The sequence below is a fragment of the Centruroides sculpturatus genome, unplaced genomic scaffold (assembly GCF_000671375.1).
Source record: "Centruroides sculpturatus isolate CEXI.00-Female unplaced genomic scaffold, Cexi_2.0 scaffold39, whole genome shotgun sequence".
NCBI lineage: Eukaryota > Metazoa > Arthropoda > Arachnida > Scorpiones > Buthidae > Centruroides > Centruroides sculpturatus.
Genome location: NW_019384314.1, coordinates 1,380,449 through 1,397,717, shown reverse-complemented (window position 1 = coordinate 1,397,717; position 17,269 = coordinate 1,380,449). Strand labels below are relative to the sequence as shown.

General features: G+C 30.3%; 1 protein-coding gene across 1 annotated transcript in view; it reads right to left on the bottom strand.

The window, feature by feature from the left end:
• Nucleotides 1-17,269, bottom strand: part of LOC111622835 (nuclear factor NF-kappa-B p110 subunit-like) — a 95,167-nt gene that overhangs the window by 15,262 nt on the left and 62,636 nt on the right. Inside the window, exon 10 of the mRNA XM_023365259.1 lies at nucleotides 532-783. Within this exon, the coding sequence (XP_023221027.1) occupies nucleotides 532-783 (252 nt within the window). The remainder of the gene's footprint in view (nucleotides 1-531; nucleotides 784-17,269) is intronic.

Below are 17,269 nucleotides of genomic sequence, written 5' to 3'. Positions count from 1 at the left end.
GCGTTGGAAAACCTTCTGATTTATTCGTGTACACACCAGACGGAAAAACAAAAAAATATCGTGTATCCACAAGCACTCCAATAAATAAATAGAATTGAAACGACACTTTGAAATGTTTTCCCGATGAAAATGAATAATAATAATAAGTTTCAATAAAAATGATAAAATGTAAATTGAATTTTATTATAACGAGTTGGCTTGAATTTCGTTTCTTCTGAGATCGCAGCAATGCACAATGGGTAAGCTAGTTTATAGATAATGAATTCCATTTTCTTGAGTTATGTTACACAATCAATACCCAAACTTCCATTTCTGCATTATACAAATTTCTGGTTTACAATATTATTTTACATAAGAAACTGTTCTAATACAAGATTTATTTTCCATTTAGGCAAATTTCTGTTTTGTACAGGCTCTGGTTTAGGAAATTTTATTATATACAATATATTATAAATCATGACATCATTGTATATGACTTATAACCTGCAAAAGTTTTAGAGTTAGCAAGAAATAAAAAAGAATAAAACTTACGACTTTCATCTTGCATACATATATCATCCAGGAATTTACTGATATCATAAAAATCATTTTCATAATTGTTATTTGTGGAATGTAAAATATTCTGTAAGTTAGGATCTTCTTTCTCTCTTACTGATTTAAAATCTGTAACTCTTTCAATTGAGTTTAGAGAGTTCTGCTTTTTCAACATATTTATCTGAACTGAATTATTTGAAGACCAGGATGGAAATGCTTTGAAAACAGGCTCAGAATTTAATTCAATGCCTATAATCAGGAATAAAATATTAATAAACAATACCCTAATATTTAATTAACCAAAGATCTAATTACCAGATTACTTACAGATCATACGTGATGATATAAATAGTTGCCTTTTAAAGCCCTAGATACGATAAACAGTAACAAGTGATTGACACAGCATTTTCTGGTTAATGCAAACAAGAATTTGCATAGAGAAGTATTATAACAATTTTTATGTGTATTTTTCAGTAAAATCACCAATTAATTAATTAACTGCTATTAATTGAAAAGTAACAAAAATCTAATCATTAACAATAAGTCAATAAACTGTAATAATAAAACTTCCGTAGCTTTCAACATAGAATGAAACCTTCCAAATTATATACCAAAATATATATATATATATATATATCTATTTCCATATGAAATGTTATAATTTCAACTTAAAATAATAATAAATAAAAATCATAATTCACAAATATAACTAATTGCCATGTCATCAATGCTTTTCTACAAAATTTGACAAGCAGTGATTCACATTCTACACTACACTTAAGTTTGAGTATATGCATTTCTATTTTCTACAATATATTTTCTTAAATTAATATAGCAAAAAATATTTAGATGTAATATCATCTGAGTGATATTTATATGAGAATCCTTATGGATAGGGATTGTTCTAAAGAAATTATTCTTTTATGAATAATTTCTTTAGAACAATAATCTTTTAATCTCGAATAGAAAAATAATATTTTATAACTATAATAGTTTAATTCACACAAGGGATGTTAATACTTTCATTTTTGAAAGGAAGTAAACTTCCTTTCCTACGGCAAACTTGGAAGTTGAGTCAGAAGCGGCTGCACACGAGACTTGGTCGTCTGTTAGTCTGTCAACTCGTATAAAAGGGACTTTTTTCCCGCCACTCCTGGCAGTTCAATGAGGTATGAACATGCCATAAGAGACAGTTCATCGAAAGAACTTGCCATATAACATATGATGAAGGCCGTTCTGAGATAGGAGGACTGCCGCATAGATGTCGACCATATCGAAATAGTGCATCCATAGATGTTACGATTCCTAAACGTCTCCCTGATCCTGAATAAGTGTTCAAATACAAGATACTTAAGGAAATTGTGAAGGTAGTATAATCTGTTAGATTGATGTGAACTCTCTCTCCGCACATAAATGTTAGGTTTCGTGCAATTAGGTTAAATTGAGATTTAAGTCAGATAGTTTGATCTCTTTACGGGATAAGTCCCGAATGTAATATTGGTAACTCCATTTAATGTAAATATCACTTTTGGTAGCTGTTATTATGATCTATGTATGTATGTCTCTTTAATCCAAAATTAAGTTCGGTAGACTATCATTACAGCTTTCAGGTTAAACACTTCTTTTATTATCTGAAATGCATATGTGGAAACAATAAAAGAAGTGTCTAACCTGAAAGCTGTATTGATAGTCTACCGAACTTAATTTCGGATTAAAGAGACATACATACATAGATCCATTTAATGTATTTTTATTCATTTGTGTACTTTACTTTGTATTCATTCTTTAGTTTAGTTATATTAAATTTATTGTTATATAAACGATCTTATTCATTATATCTCATTCATTATGTTACAATCATCTTATTGACGTGGATCTGATCTCACAATCTAGATCCTTATAAAAACTTTTAAAGCCCTCCTTAAAAGTTAGAGATCAGATCGTAAGATCTTGTGCAGAGTAAGTGGTCATTGGGATTGTCATGACTCCCTGCTTGTCTCACNATAACTATAATAGTTTAATTCACACAAGGGATGTTAATACTTTCATTTTTGAAAGGAAGTAAACTTCCTTTCCTACGGCAAACTTGGAAGTTGAGTCAGAAGCGGCTGCACACGAGACTTGGTCGTCTGTTAGTCTGTCAACTCGTATAAAAGGGACTTTTTTCCCGCCACTCCTGGCAGTTCAATGAGGTATGAACATGCCATAAGAGACAGTTCATCGAAAGAACTTGCCATATAACATATGATGAAGGCCGTTCTGAGATAGGAGGACTGCCGCATAGATGTCGACCATATCGAAATAGTGCATCCATAGATGTTACGATTCCTAAACGTCTCCCTGATCCTGAATAAGTGTTCAAATACAAGATACTTAAGGAAATTGTGAAGGTAGTATAATCTGTTAGATTGATGTGAACTCTCTCTCCGCACATAAATGTTAGGTTTCGTGCAATTAGGTTAAATTGAGATTTAAGTCAGATAGTTTGATCTCTTTACGGGATAAGTCCCGAATGTAATATTGGTAACTCCATTTAATGTAAATATCACTTTTGGTAGCTGTTATTATGATCTATGTATGTATGTCTCTTTAATCCAAAATTAAGTTCGGTAGACTATCATTACAGCTTTCAGGTTAAACACTTCTTTTATTATCTGAAATGCATATGTGGAAACAATAAAAGAAGTNAAAAATAATATTTTATAACTATAATAGTTTAATTCACACAAGGGATGCTAATACTTTCATTTTTGAAAGGAAGTAAACTTCCTTTCCTACGGCCAACTTGGAAGTTGAGTCAGAAGCGGCCAGACACGAGACTTGGTTGTCTGTTAGGCCGTCGACTTGTGTAAAAGGGACTTTTTTCCGCCACTCCTGGCAGTTCAAGGAGGTATGAACATGCCATAAGAGATAGTTCATCGAAAGAAGTACTTGTCATATAACATATGACAAAGGCCGTTCTAAGATAGGAGGACCACCACATAGATGTCGACCATACTGAAATAGTGCATCCATAGATGTTATGATTCCTAAACGTCTCCCTGATCCTGAATAAGTGTTCAAATACAAGATACTTAAGGAAATTGTGAAGGCAGTATAATCTGTTAGATTGATGTGAACTCTCTCTCTGCACATAAATGTTAGGTTTTGTGCAATTAGGTTAAATTGAGATTTAAGTCAGATAGTTTGATCTCTTTATGGGATAAGTCCCGAATGTAATATTGGTAACTCCATTTAATGTAAATATCACTTTTGGTAGCTGTTATTACGATCTATGTATATATCTCTCTTTAATCCAAAATTAAGTTCGGTAGACTATCATTACAGCTTTCAGGTTAGACACTTCTTTTATTATCTGAAATGCATATGTGGAAACAATAAGAGAAGTGTCTAACCTGAAAGCTGTAATGATAGTCCACCGAACTTAATTTCGGATTAAAGAGACATATATACATAGATCCATTTAATGTATTTTTATTCATTTGTGTATTTTACTTTGTATTCATTCTTTAGTTTAGTTATATTAAATTTATTGTTATATAAACGATCTTATTCATTATATCTCATTCATTATGTTACAATCATCTTATTGACGTGGATCTGATCTCACAATCTAGATCCTTATAAAAACTTTTAAAGCCCTCCTTAAAAGTTAGAGATCAGATCGTAAGATCTTGTGCAGAGTAAGTGGTCATTGGGATTGTCATGACTCCCTGCTTGTCTCACATTTATAAATATTATAATTTTACAGTGTGTATATCAAAGAAGTAATATAATGAAAGAGTGACAAAGGTCAAAGATGAATTTCAAAGGAGTGACACAAATAACGGGTTGAGAAAAAAATGTTACAACCAAATGGCCAAATGATATGAAGTTATTCAGTCAACATTTTTCAGTTTCAGATAAAACAGGGCTACATAATTAAATATGGACAAAAAAAAGTTGGCAGCATAGATGAGTCTTTAGTAGTGATCATCAGTAGTGAGAAAAAAAATCCACAAGTGATATAACAAGAATCCTTCAAATAATTTAACTATTCATCACATTTATAAGAAATTTAAAGAAACATGGTCTATTGCAAATGACCAAGTGGAACAGTGGACAACCTAAAAATGACAGAATGGAAAATAAAATGTTTTGTGTTCAAGGAACAATCCTAAACAGCCTAAAAAATCAATTCCTAGATTAGAACTAAAAACCAGTTTCGCTCAATGATCACTTTGCAGAACTCTCCAGTTTGATTTAGGAATGAAGCCATACCATATTCAAATGCTAATAGAAATGTTGCAATAGAAGATGGCATTTTTATGGAAATGTTACAAATAGATTCTTCAGTTTCTATACTTTTTCAGGTAAAGCCATATTTCATTTTGGTGGAAAAATTAGTAAACACAATTGCCTCATTTGAGCTACAGAGAATCTGCAAAAACTGAGAGGGCACATACAGAATTCTCCTAAGTTCAATTTTTAGTGTGGTGTTTCTAAGTTAGAAACAGTTGGTCCATATTTTTTTAATGGTCCAACTGTAACTTGTCTACACTGAAGAATTACATAGAAGACAATTTGCCCAATCATAGAAGGCAAATATTCTCCATTGCTAGGCAAAGATACCTGCAAAAAGCTCAATCTTGTATGCTGAGTAGAAATTGTTGAACCTAAAGTTGCAGTGCCAGATAATATTTTTAGAGGTATTGGCTGTATCATAGATTTTGTGTACAACTGGCTGCCAAAACACCGAGTGTTCTATGGATGACATTTTGATCTGGACAGACTATACCAGACTGACATAAATACACCAATGAAGTATTATACCACCTGTACAAGCAGGGTGTTAAGTTAAACAAAGAAAAATGTGCATTTGAGAAAATGTCAGTAAACTTTCTGGGTCATATCTTTAGTGCCCAAGGGGTCCAGATCAACCCCATGAAAGTCAAAGCTATCAACAGTATGAAAGTCCCTACCAGTATCATGGAGTTGCAATGATTTTTAGGCATGACCAATTATGTTTCCAAATTCATTCCAAACTATTCCTCTATGACTGAACCTCTTCATTCACTACTTCAAAAAGGCATGACCGGGAACTAGGACCAACTGCAACAAAATGCTTTTAATAGTCTGAAAACTGCATTGAAGAAAGCTCTATTACTGGCATTCTATGATGTCAATAAAGCAGTAACACTATCGATAGATTTTAGTTCATATGCCGTGGGAGCAGTGATGTTGCAGGAGGAATGCCCTATAGCATATTCCACAAAGGCACTAACAGAATCTCAACAGAGATATCCACAGATTGAGGAGGAAGCATTTGCAATGCAGCATGGGTGTATAAAGTTCCATGACTACATTTATGGGAAACAGTTAACAATAGAAACTAACCATAAACTGTTAGAAAGCACTGCAAAAACATCCCTAAACACAGCACCACCTCATTTACAGTGCCTCTTATTCTATGTTCTCCAATATGCACTAACAGTGGTATACAAGTATAGCAGAGACATCCCTGTGGCCAATGCTCTAAGCTGGAACTATGCAGCAGTAATTTCCTGTGACTCACTAGATGATTTTATTATCACTGTGGATGTTCCATTGGCAGAATGCAAAGTAGTTGACTTATGTCAAACTATGGTGGAGGATACTAAACTATAGCAACTTATTATGGTCATACAAGCAGGATAGCCAGACTTGCTCAATCAAATTCCAGTTGCCATTCGTGAATTTTGGACATACAGAAACAAACTATCTGTGTATGAAGGGCTCATCTTTAAAAGGAAAAGACTCTTAGTGCCTTTAAAACTCTGTCCTGCTAATCTCCGGAAGTTGCACCTGGGCCACCCTGGAATTCAATTAATGCTCAACTGGGCTAGACAAATCATTTTTTGGCCGGAATAGAGAACATTATGGTCACAGCTTGTCACATTTGCTAGGCCATGGCTCATGCTCCTGATCAGGAGTCTCTCCTCATGAAGCCAGTACTATGTTATCCTTGGCAGTGTCTCACCAGTGATTTGTTTGAGGTACGTATAAACTGCCAAATCCATCATCAAATGATGTTATGCTGACAGAACAGATAAATATTTAGTGCTTCTTAATTGCAAAATCTACCATGCAGTGGTCTGGGCTCCCCTGCACAGCATTTGTTGGCAGGCAGACTGCAACGTTATTCCCAATTCACCCGTCCGCAAGATCCATAGGTTTTCAAGGTGTTTCCACTAAACTACAAACCAATTGCACCTTACAAGCACAACATCGTTGGGCTGTTGCACGCCCTTTATTGCCGGAGCACTCATTAGTAAGATTTCAAACTGCTCATAGGCAATGGTCACCAGCTATAGTGGAAAAGCAGCTTCCACAACTTTGCTCCTACTTATTGCATACTACAGATGGTTTGTTGCTGCGTCATAATTCTTCAATGGTAATGCCAACCAAGGCCCAGTTCCCACCTACAGTTACCCCAGCAGTTCCTGCACAGGACTCTACTGCTCAACTACAGGAGAGTAATACTCAGTTGGCTGACCATGAATCCGAGAACAGCCAAGGCATCATTACAACTACTTGCTCCAGAAGAACTGTACGTCCTCCAAATAGACTAAACTTGTAAACTAGTTCAATGTGTTTGCAATCTAGATGGTGCCTGTACCAAAAAAGGGGGGGAAAGATGTCATGTGTATCAGTTAGGCAGGTTGCCTGGCCGACGACAGATGGCGCTTTGTCTGGTCTAATGCATGTGGAATATATCTTTTCTCTATCTTCTCACCAGGATCACTTTTTGTAGGAGACTTCGTGCCACTGACTCGTGGCTGTATGTTGTTCCTTGTTACACGAAATAAAGCATATTCAGTCACAAGTAATATCTGACTTATTCTTAAACATTTCAGCATAAATAAACATTACATGCATTTCAATGCTAGTACTGTAAACTGAATTCAGAGATGGTTTTAATGATGGAATAATACTATTCTCACTATGGAATAATGGAATAATACTATTCTCACTATGGAATGATGGAATAATACTATTCTCAAAATGGAATAATATTTTAAGTTCATGAATTTGAGCCTTTTTTAATCATTTTTAACCGTTACTGGACTACTATGTCACATCAAAATATTTTCCATTTTATATGTCATTCAATACAAGATTTATGAAATTCCTTTGAACAGAACTGACTTTTATGGTAAAATATTTTTATAGCAAACTTTATCAATACTTTTACAAATTATCAAAGTGGTAAAATTATAATAAATTTTAAATTTAATTACTAATTAATATATTATATTATGAATGTTTTTGTAATATGATACTTAAATTTTTTATTTAATACTTTTTTCAAATGTAATAAAATTGCACTATTAAATATAAATAAATACTGTTCTCATTAAAATATTTATTTCTAAATTTAAAACTAATGCCTACAAAAATTATACATATTTATATAGAGTAAACTTGATTAAGAATAAGAAAACAGTTTACTTTGTCTAATGTACAATTTGAACATTTGTGTGTACAGTAAAAATAAACTGTAGTTAAATTTAATGAACATACAATTTTTGCATCAACTTACAAACTGATCAGAAAATGGTATTTTAATATCACATGACTGATCATAGACAAATAAATGTTAATGACTGTCAGCAAATGTCATGGAAAAGGCTACTTGTTGCTACTTATAATATCTAGGGCTTAACTGCCATCAGATCGCCTTTCATAATTTCATTACTTAATTAGTAGCACAATTATATCTCATAAATAATACAGTAATTAAATCTTTGGTCAAATAATAATATATTATATGTACAGTGTCCTATACATATCACATTACAATCAAAATTATATTTTATTGAAACTAGTATATTTAATTTTTAAAAAAATTGAAACTATATTAATAACACTAAAGACCCAAGTAATTTTCATAAACTAAATATGTATTTATTTAGTTTATAAAATATATTGTGGAAATAAATTTTATACTAGAAATGCAAGATAATATAATAGACAAAACAACTAACAATATACTTATTAAATTCTCAGTGTGTCTAGAATTTAATAAGATAAAATATTTTTCAAAATCAAGTTTATTTCATCAACGTGATAAGATGAAATCATATATACAAAGCAATCATAATTAAAGAATGTCTTCAATGCACTTTGTAGAAAAACTATTGGATAAATCTCAACCAAATTTATTAGGCCTATACATACTATCTTAAGCATGCACATTTGATTTAAGAAAAAGTTTCATTTGAAAATGCAGCCACTAGGACAACATTTGGCAGTGCTGTCCCTTTAATGTGCATATTATATATGTTTTCTATCAAATTTTGGGTATAAAAAGAGTTGCAAAATGTATTTCATAATTCTATATTTCATTGTAAGCTCACTTTGTGTGATTGTGTGTTACTTGTTAAACTCTTCTTTAACAACAATGCCAGTTTGATGCTTAAGGAATTTCAGATCTTTTAAGCACATTACGGGAAGAACAATGCAAAATTTCATCCTAGCAGTTGAATTTTTAAAGTAAAATTTTTCAAAAAAACATCAGAACCACATACTCAGGAAAACACATACATCAAATTGGTTGAAATTTACCCAATATTTCTAATTCATTCTACAGATTCAAGGTCCAAAATATTAAAGAAACAACAGCTGCACCAGTTTGCAAAAATATCAAAAACTTTATTAAACTAGAAATGCCAGTACTACAAAACAAAAAATATAAAATATAAATGTACAGAACAACAATGACAATATAAAATGTTAAAGTTTCAGTTCAGTAATGTACTCTGTTATAATGACACTATTATTATCTTCACAGTTATATTTATTTATTTATTTTTTTTGTCATATAGATTAAAAATTTAGAGTAAAGTTTTAAGCATTTTTTTGTTATTTTTAATTACTCAAATTAAGTATTTCCCACAATGTGAAGTTAGTAACTTTTTTAATTCAATTTTGACCTACCTTCAGAAAAAATTTGTCATCACTGATCTAGGTAAATGCCTTTGATACTATAAGAGATTAAAAAGCAAATTGATGTATTGGCAAACAGAAATATCATAGAGAAAGTTGAGGAGCAACAGAATGTGTCAGTAACTTGGCAATAAGAATACTTGGTAACTTGATAATTGAGAAACCAGAAAAGTTGTTACAAGTGTGCTTAGATCCATATGATCTTAACTGAAATATACAGAGAGATTATGTTCTCATCCTTACTTTAGAGGAGGTTCAAACAAACTTGAATCATAAAAAATATTTCAGTATTCTAGATCTGTAGGATGGAATGAATTTTATCAGATACAGTTAAATGATGAATTGAAGCTATGTACGGTACTTTCAGCATGATCTTTGGATGTTAAAGTTCAAAAAAACTCACATTTAAGTTAAGTACAGCATCAAAAAATTTATCAAAATAAGTTTAGAAACATAACAGGCATTAAAGTTATTTTGATGATTTTCTTATAAGTGCAAAGTCTGATAAAGAACATGATGAAATCATGGCTAAAGTATTACAAAGAGCAAGAAAACGTAATACAGTTTAATGAAAATAAAGTACAATATAGAGTAAAAGTGTAAGGTATTTAGGCCACAACTTTAGTGAGGAAAGAATACAACCACATCCTGAAAGAACAAAAGAAATAGAAACTCCCAAATGTAAGAAAGAGTAACAGAGTATTAGGGTTAATTATTTTCATAACTTTATTCCAAACTTATCAGATCTCACAGCAAGTTAGACTTCTTAAAAGATTCATTTAATCATTTATTGTCATTGTCTTTGCAATAATAAAGTTTCATTCAATTACAATACTACTTCCTTGGTCCTGGATTCATAAACAATTCATATTGTAGGTTACGACAAAATTCCTCATAAGTTGTCAGATACAAAAAGTCTCATATTTACAAAGTACATCATAAGTTACATTATAATAAAATGTCTTGTAAATACAATGATATCTAATAGCTCTTGTAAGCTAATGTAGCTGAAAATGTGGTGTCCATGTATTTGAACTCTTCAATAAATAATGGAGTTGACTGTTTTTTCCAATCATCTCTTTCATCTCTTCCACAGACAACATCATTGGGTCTTGGTGGAATATGCAGTTTTCAATTTCCACAACTCTCATGAGTTTTCATTACACAATCTTCCTGGTCAAATGAATGGCCCTGTACTTGTCTCTTCTAAATATTTGATTCAAAACTTTTAAGAGTTTATCAAATTCAAAAAAAATTGAAAGAATTCCTCATGGTGGCATTAAAACTGTTTACGGAATGCAATACAAAAGAAGATAGGCGACATCAAGAAACTTGAGATGGTGTTTATCAATGTAATTAGCCTGGGGAGCAATTTGAGCAGTAATATGTCACAAATAAAAGATTATAAGTGATTTACTGTTGAGAAAAGAAAAAAATACGACAAAAAAGTATAGATAAAAAAGAAAAGTGTAATAAAGAAATTAAATTAAAGTAAATAAATACAGTAAACTAAACTAAAAAATAAAAAAATAAAAGAATAATAAAATAAAATCAGTTGGCATTTAAATGGGAAAAGTCTTGGATAAATTTGTTCATTAAAAGCAGTTGTGTTTGAGGTTTTGTCCAGTCTGAACTGAGGGAACTGCATCTGAAACATAACATCCAGTGAGTCATTTGACACTACTAAACAATATATATTCGAAATAGCTATATAGAAGTTGAAAATTTGGATGGGATGAGAGGAAGGAGTTGAGCCAATCCAATCCAGAGCAGGGTCAGTAGCGTGCATTCAGGTTTGCATCAGACTAATAAAAGGTTATTTTTACATATATTTAATATTTATATTTAAAGAAAATAATTATAAAATAGTAAACACCAAATATGTTTGTACAAATGATTTCGTCTTGATAGGAAATGATGAGCTTAAAATCTATTTTCATAAATTGTACTTAAAGGATTCCACTGTGATATGTCCCACTATGCTGACTCCTGCCAGAAAAACCTAATCGCCCAAGCGAAAGACAAAATTACTTTGTCTCTGCTAACTGTTAGTACATTAGTGTACAGTACATAGAGTTGACATATTTTCAGAAGATCAGTAAAATATATCAAAAATTGCTAAATTCCTTTTCTGCTACTGTCCCAATTAAGCATTTAAATTATGTATTATTTAATTAGTTTAGTTTCTGCTCTTTAAGATTTGACTCAAAAAAAGAGGCTGTTCCAATTAACTGAAACCAACTGTATTTTAGTACAAAAATAAAATCAAAAAGTCTACACCTTGAAAAAATGACAAACTCCACATTGTTGCAAAAACATCCCGTTATCAGAGCTACGCAATTGAAGAGTTAGGTAACATGGTGCCATCTAGTGAGAATGAGGGACGTAAATCCGATTTCTTTCTTTTGAACTTTGATAACTTTTCCGTAGTTCAACCTAAATTCACCAAACTCTGGAAAAATATCAAGCAACTGTGTGGCTTCATATTGCAAAAAAACAGCACCCAAAGATGTTAAAATACTTTTTTGTTATTAAGTGTCAAAGAGGTGAAAGTCGACATTTTCATTTTTTGAATATACCTTTACTCAGAGTTAATTATATTTTCCAAAAAGTAATTTACGCACACGACAGAGTTTTACTGAGCATTTTGACACCAAAATTATCAAAACCTAATTTGGACATTTTTTAAAAAATTCAGACAAAAAAGCGCAAACATTACCCTGTAGCCTGGGCTTCCCCAGGCAATAATCTCATTCATAATAATTTAATGTTATCTTTGTTTTAACCAAAAGAATATTTGTCAACTTCTTTCAAACTTGTTCAATATTTCTATTAATATAATTAGCAGTATCAATTTTGGACAGATTTTGTTCCATGTAAAGGTTAATTACAGTTTTCAGTAAGTTAATTTTTGGTATTATCTATTATACATATAAATAATTTACCTACGAGTAATTCCTACCATTTTAATCCTAACAGAATAAAATGCAATCTTTCCTCAGACATTGCAAACATGATAAGTGAGAAAATTCTGAAAATATGTCACTAAGAAACACATTTCTATTTGGCTCTATTAAAATAAAAGCAGTCATCAGTAATATTGTAAGATATACTTTCATTAACAGTTTCTTCTGTTTTGTTGTAAATGGTGTGATGTGTTTTGTGAATACAAAATGTAAAATTTTATTACTTTCTGGTAACTTTACAATATTGGAGAGAAACTATATCATATGTTATGAGAAATTCATAAATCCAGGCCTTGGTGTGTACTTTTCTCTCAATGAGTGTATATTTTCTACTGTAATTTTGGGCAGATAAACCACAAGTTATTTGTGTTTGAAAGATAATTTGAAATGGAGTGCAGCCTATGCAGTAGTTGAATTGTATGCTGATTTTAAATTCCAATCATGAGTTAAAGTGGATTCACATTATACAACTGACTAATGGCAAGTAACTCACACACCAGACTGACAATTAAGTAGTTACATGTTTGCAAATGACACCAAGTATTTAACTTTATTTCTCACTGTTTTTATAATGTAGTTCAATGAATTAAGATTTAATTTTTTAATAAATACTTGCAATTAATCTTCAGTCTAACATAAAATATAAAATGCTAAAATGAATTATAATAAAATTATCAAGAAAAAGTTCCCACAAACGTTTTCGAACCGATTTAAGTGGGAACTTTTTCTTGATAATTTTATTTAATATCGCACCGTAAAAGGTTTGTAGTTGTTTAATTGCTATAACATGGTGTTGTGGAGAAGTTTGATTATAGTAGCGATGCCGGCTACTCCTTATTCTAGAACACTCGTAAAGCTAATCAAGGCTAGAGTAAAGTATGAATTATAATATTATACAATTAATTGTTTAGGATTAAAAGTTCTAATATAATATTGATATTATCATGTAATTAATCATACAAGTTTAATATTTTTCAATTAAAAAACTTTTCATTTCTAATTAGAAAAATTATGAAAAANATTTATATTATATAATAAAATCACGGTAGAGAACAGCAGTACAGAATAAAAATGTACAGAACTGCGGCTCCCATGCATTTTGCAAAACCTACATTTCAGCTCCCACTGAACTCTTGCTTGCCCACCCCTGATATAGATTAATCTTCAGCTTTTTACCAAACACAGTGCAAAAAACTAATCAGTTTTTATACAATAATAATTATTTAGGATTAAAAATGCTTCAGCTAGCAGTAATATAATAATTATATGATGTAATTAATCATACAAGTTTAATATTTTTCAATTAAAAAACTTTTCATTTCTAATTAGAAAAATTATGAAAAATGAAAGAACTACACAAAATGTAATAATTACAATTTTGCTATTAAAAAAAACATACACTTTTAAACCAATATCCCTCATGATGGATATGTTACTTAATAAGAGCCTAAAGGGTTTTAAAATTTATTATACGTAAAATTTAAAACTTGCTATTAGTATTTATTATCTGACATGTGTAATTCTTCTCCAATCTTTTCCACAGTTTTCTTTCTTGAAGTTATCACAATAATCCTTGTGGGCCATTTTCTATAAGCATTCCTCATTTTGTACAGATAAAATTAATTTTTCATAAAATTAAAAAAATAGAAAAACTGATTAACAGTCAGCAACACTGTTAATCACAACACTAACTTCATGTGACCAGGAATGGACAGACAAAACCTGCCATATCAATCACACTTGCTAATGGTAATGGTCTATTCGACAATTAAACACTAAATATTATACTAACAAATTTGTTCTTTAGAATTTGCTTATTAACTGTTATAGTCAATAAGCAAATTCTAAAAAACAGTAACTGGTAAGCTTATTCCTTCCTTCAAAAAGTGAAACAAAATGTTCTGTAGAACTGCTGCTAATCCAGGATTATTGTTAGAGTTTCAATTTTACAAATCAGGGTTAAAGTGAATTAAAAATAAATCTACAATCCATTTCTATACAGTCAACTCACATTAATACGAACTGTTAGGAGAGTAACATTTAGTTTGCTTTATTGAAAGTTCATATTAAAGAGTTTCAGGGTCAAGGCCAAGGTCATATAATTTAGGGAATTGACTTAACAGACAATCAAAATCTCTAAAATATAACAGTATTTTGATTGTAGAAGTTTGTCAGATGGCAATTTTACTAAAATTAATTTGAAGTAGTAGTCTGTTCAAAATTGGTAACTACCATTTATTCACTTCTTATGTTCCAGAATACAAACAATGACAACCTGACCTTTCTTTGTAGGCTGCTTGGCTGTCTGTAAGATCCGCCAGTTCCAATTTTAACTTTGCAATTTTAATTGGAAATTTTTCTGTGTTTTTTAAAGGAATGTTTTTAAACTTGACGGCCAAGCAGCCTACAAAGAAAGGTCAGGTCATCAAATGTTTGTATTCTGAAACACAAGAAGTGAATAAATAGTGGTTACCAATTTTAGACAGACTAAGTCTTCAAATTAATTTTAACAGTATTTTGAATTAATTTACTAAATAAAGTTAAATAAAATTAAATTTATTAACAAAAAAAATTCTAAATGATTTTCAAATCAAGCAAAATGAAGAGGAGACAATATTTGCCATTTAGGTGTGGTTAAACAAAACAAATCTAAAACTAATTTGTATTTTTTTTTTTTTCTGTTAAAGATTATTTTAAAAAGTAGAAAATATTTTTGGCACTGAAAGAGTGAAGAAAAAGTCATATTTGATACAAAGTCACTTAACTGACATCATCATATGCACTCCCCCATATGCAAACTAGCATGTGTTTGCAAGGGACTGTATTCATTTAAAAGGGTGGGAATCCTTTATCTTTAATCCTTATTTTCTGAGTACAGTAAAATGGTCCACTGAAACCATATGTTTGAATTACTTTACAATTGGAGGTTGAACCAGTCTTTGTTTATTACGAGGAAAAAATCTGTTCTACTCAAAACAGAACATTTATTACAGTACTAATTTTTATTGTTTACATCAAAAACTGTAAAAAGTAACCATAACTGAAAGTAGGATTATTTCTTGAGGGTTGTGGAGTTAAGTTACACTTTGATTTAATGAAGTCTGGTAAAATTTTTGCTTGCTTTATCACATGAAAATTAACACTATGACAATGGCATTTTGTTGGGGCAACAACAAAGTTCGCTTTAATGCAAGAATTCACTTTATCAGTGTTCACTTTAAGGCGAGTTAATGGTATAATATTTCTCAATGAACTATTTAAATTTCAACTGTTGTCATGTTACTTCTTCAAAGAATGGAAGCTGAGTTATCAACTCTGAAACTCTTATCACTGGGTATTATCAACATAAAAAAATTATTAATTTTTTCAAGGTTATCTTTAGTATTTCAGAGGGATTTCTCATTAGCCACTTCCTTAGGTAAGGCTAAATACTATATACGAGACATGAAGCATCTTCAAATACACATTAGTGAAGCAATAGCACAAGCACTTGTGTGTATATGAAACTGTAGTAAGCTATTGTCTTTACTAATGTGTGTTCAGGTTAAAAGTTATTTAATTTTTATAATTTTATACAATTGTTCATTTAATTAATGTAAAATTGATTTCTACATTATAGAGTTTAAAAACTAAAACAGAAAAGTAATGCTGTCTTTAGTTTCAATTTTGTCAATTATTATTTTAAATTAAATTAAATTTAAATAAAATTATTACATTTAATTCAAAAATTATTAGTTACTGTTAGTATAAGTGGTCTAACTTTCTACCTTTATAAAAAATTATTTTATATTAATTATTAATAGGTAGCCAAACTATAGTCCAAATAATCCAAAAATTACTGTGATTATCATAGAACTTTTTGGCTTGGTTATTTATGTATATTTACAATGCTTTGTTAACAGAAATGAAAAAAAGAAAGGAATATTTTAGTGCTTGAGTTGGAAACTTCTAAACTGCATACCAGTAATTATCTTCCTTCCAGTTACCGCCCTGGAGGCATGGGGGTATATGATGTTATACAAAGGTTTTATTTTCATTCTTGCAATTTTCTGCAGGTTTTTACATTGTGATAAGTTATATACCCAAAATTACAGTATATCTTTAATCTGACAGATTACAAATAAAAATAAATACACATTTGATATTTAAATTTAATGTTTATTACCACTAAATGTAATTAATGAAATTAATAACTGTCACTATAATTAATGAAATTAATAACTGTCACTATAATATATATATATATATATATACATACACACATCTCTCAAGAACAGATATTTTTAAATATTTATGAAAATATTTTCAATTGATTCTTTTTGCCTTTATGTCCTTACTCTTATCAATTTCTGTTTGTATCTTTGTCACTTTGGACCGTGTTTATTAATAGGACTTACTATACTAGTGTAGTAAGTTCTATTAATAAACAAGGTCCAAAGACAAGGCTACAAACAGAAATTGATATTTTTAATTGACTTATAAGTTATTATATTATTAACGAATATGTTATTTTTAAATAAAGTATAAATTAAAATTAGAAATTCTCTCTTATCTAATATGATTTAAAATTATCAATCTTTTCAATATTCTATAAAAGAATTTAATAATAATATGTAGTTAAATCTTCTTGTTGGAACCATACTGTTTAATTTCTTTTAGAATATCCAATAACTGCAATGCAATTTCATCAAATAGATACTAGACTTGCAAAATCTCATTTTATTTAGAATCTTTTTGGCATATCAAGAAACAAAATTCTAGGTAATATGCAATTTGGGTCTCAGTGTAACCCCTCTTTAATT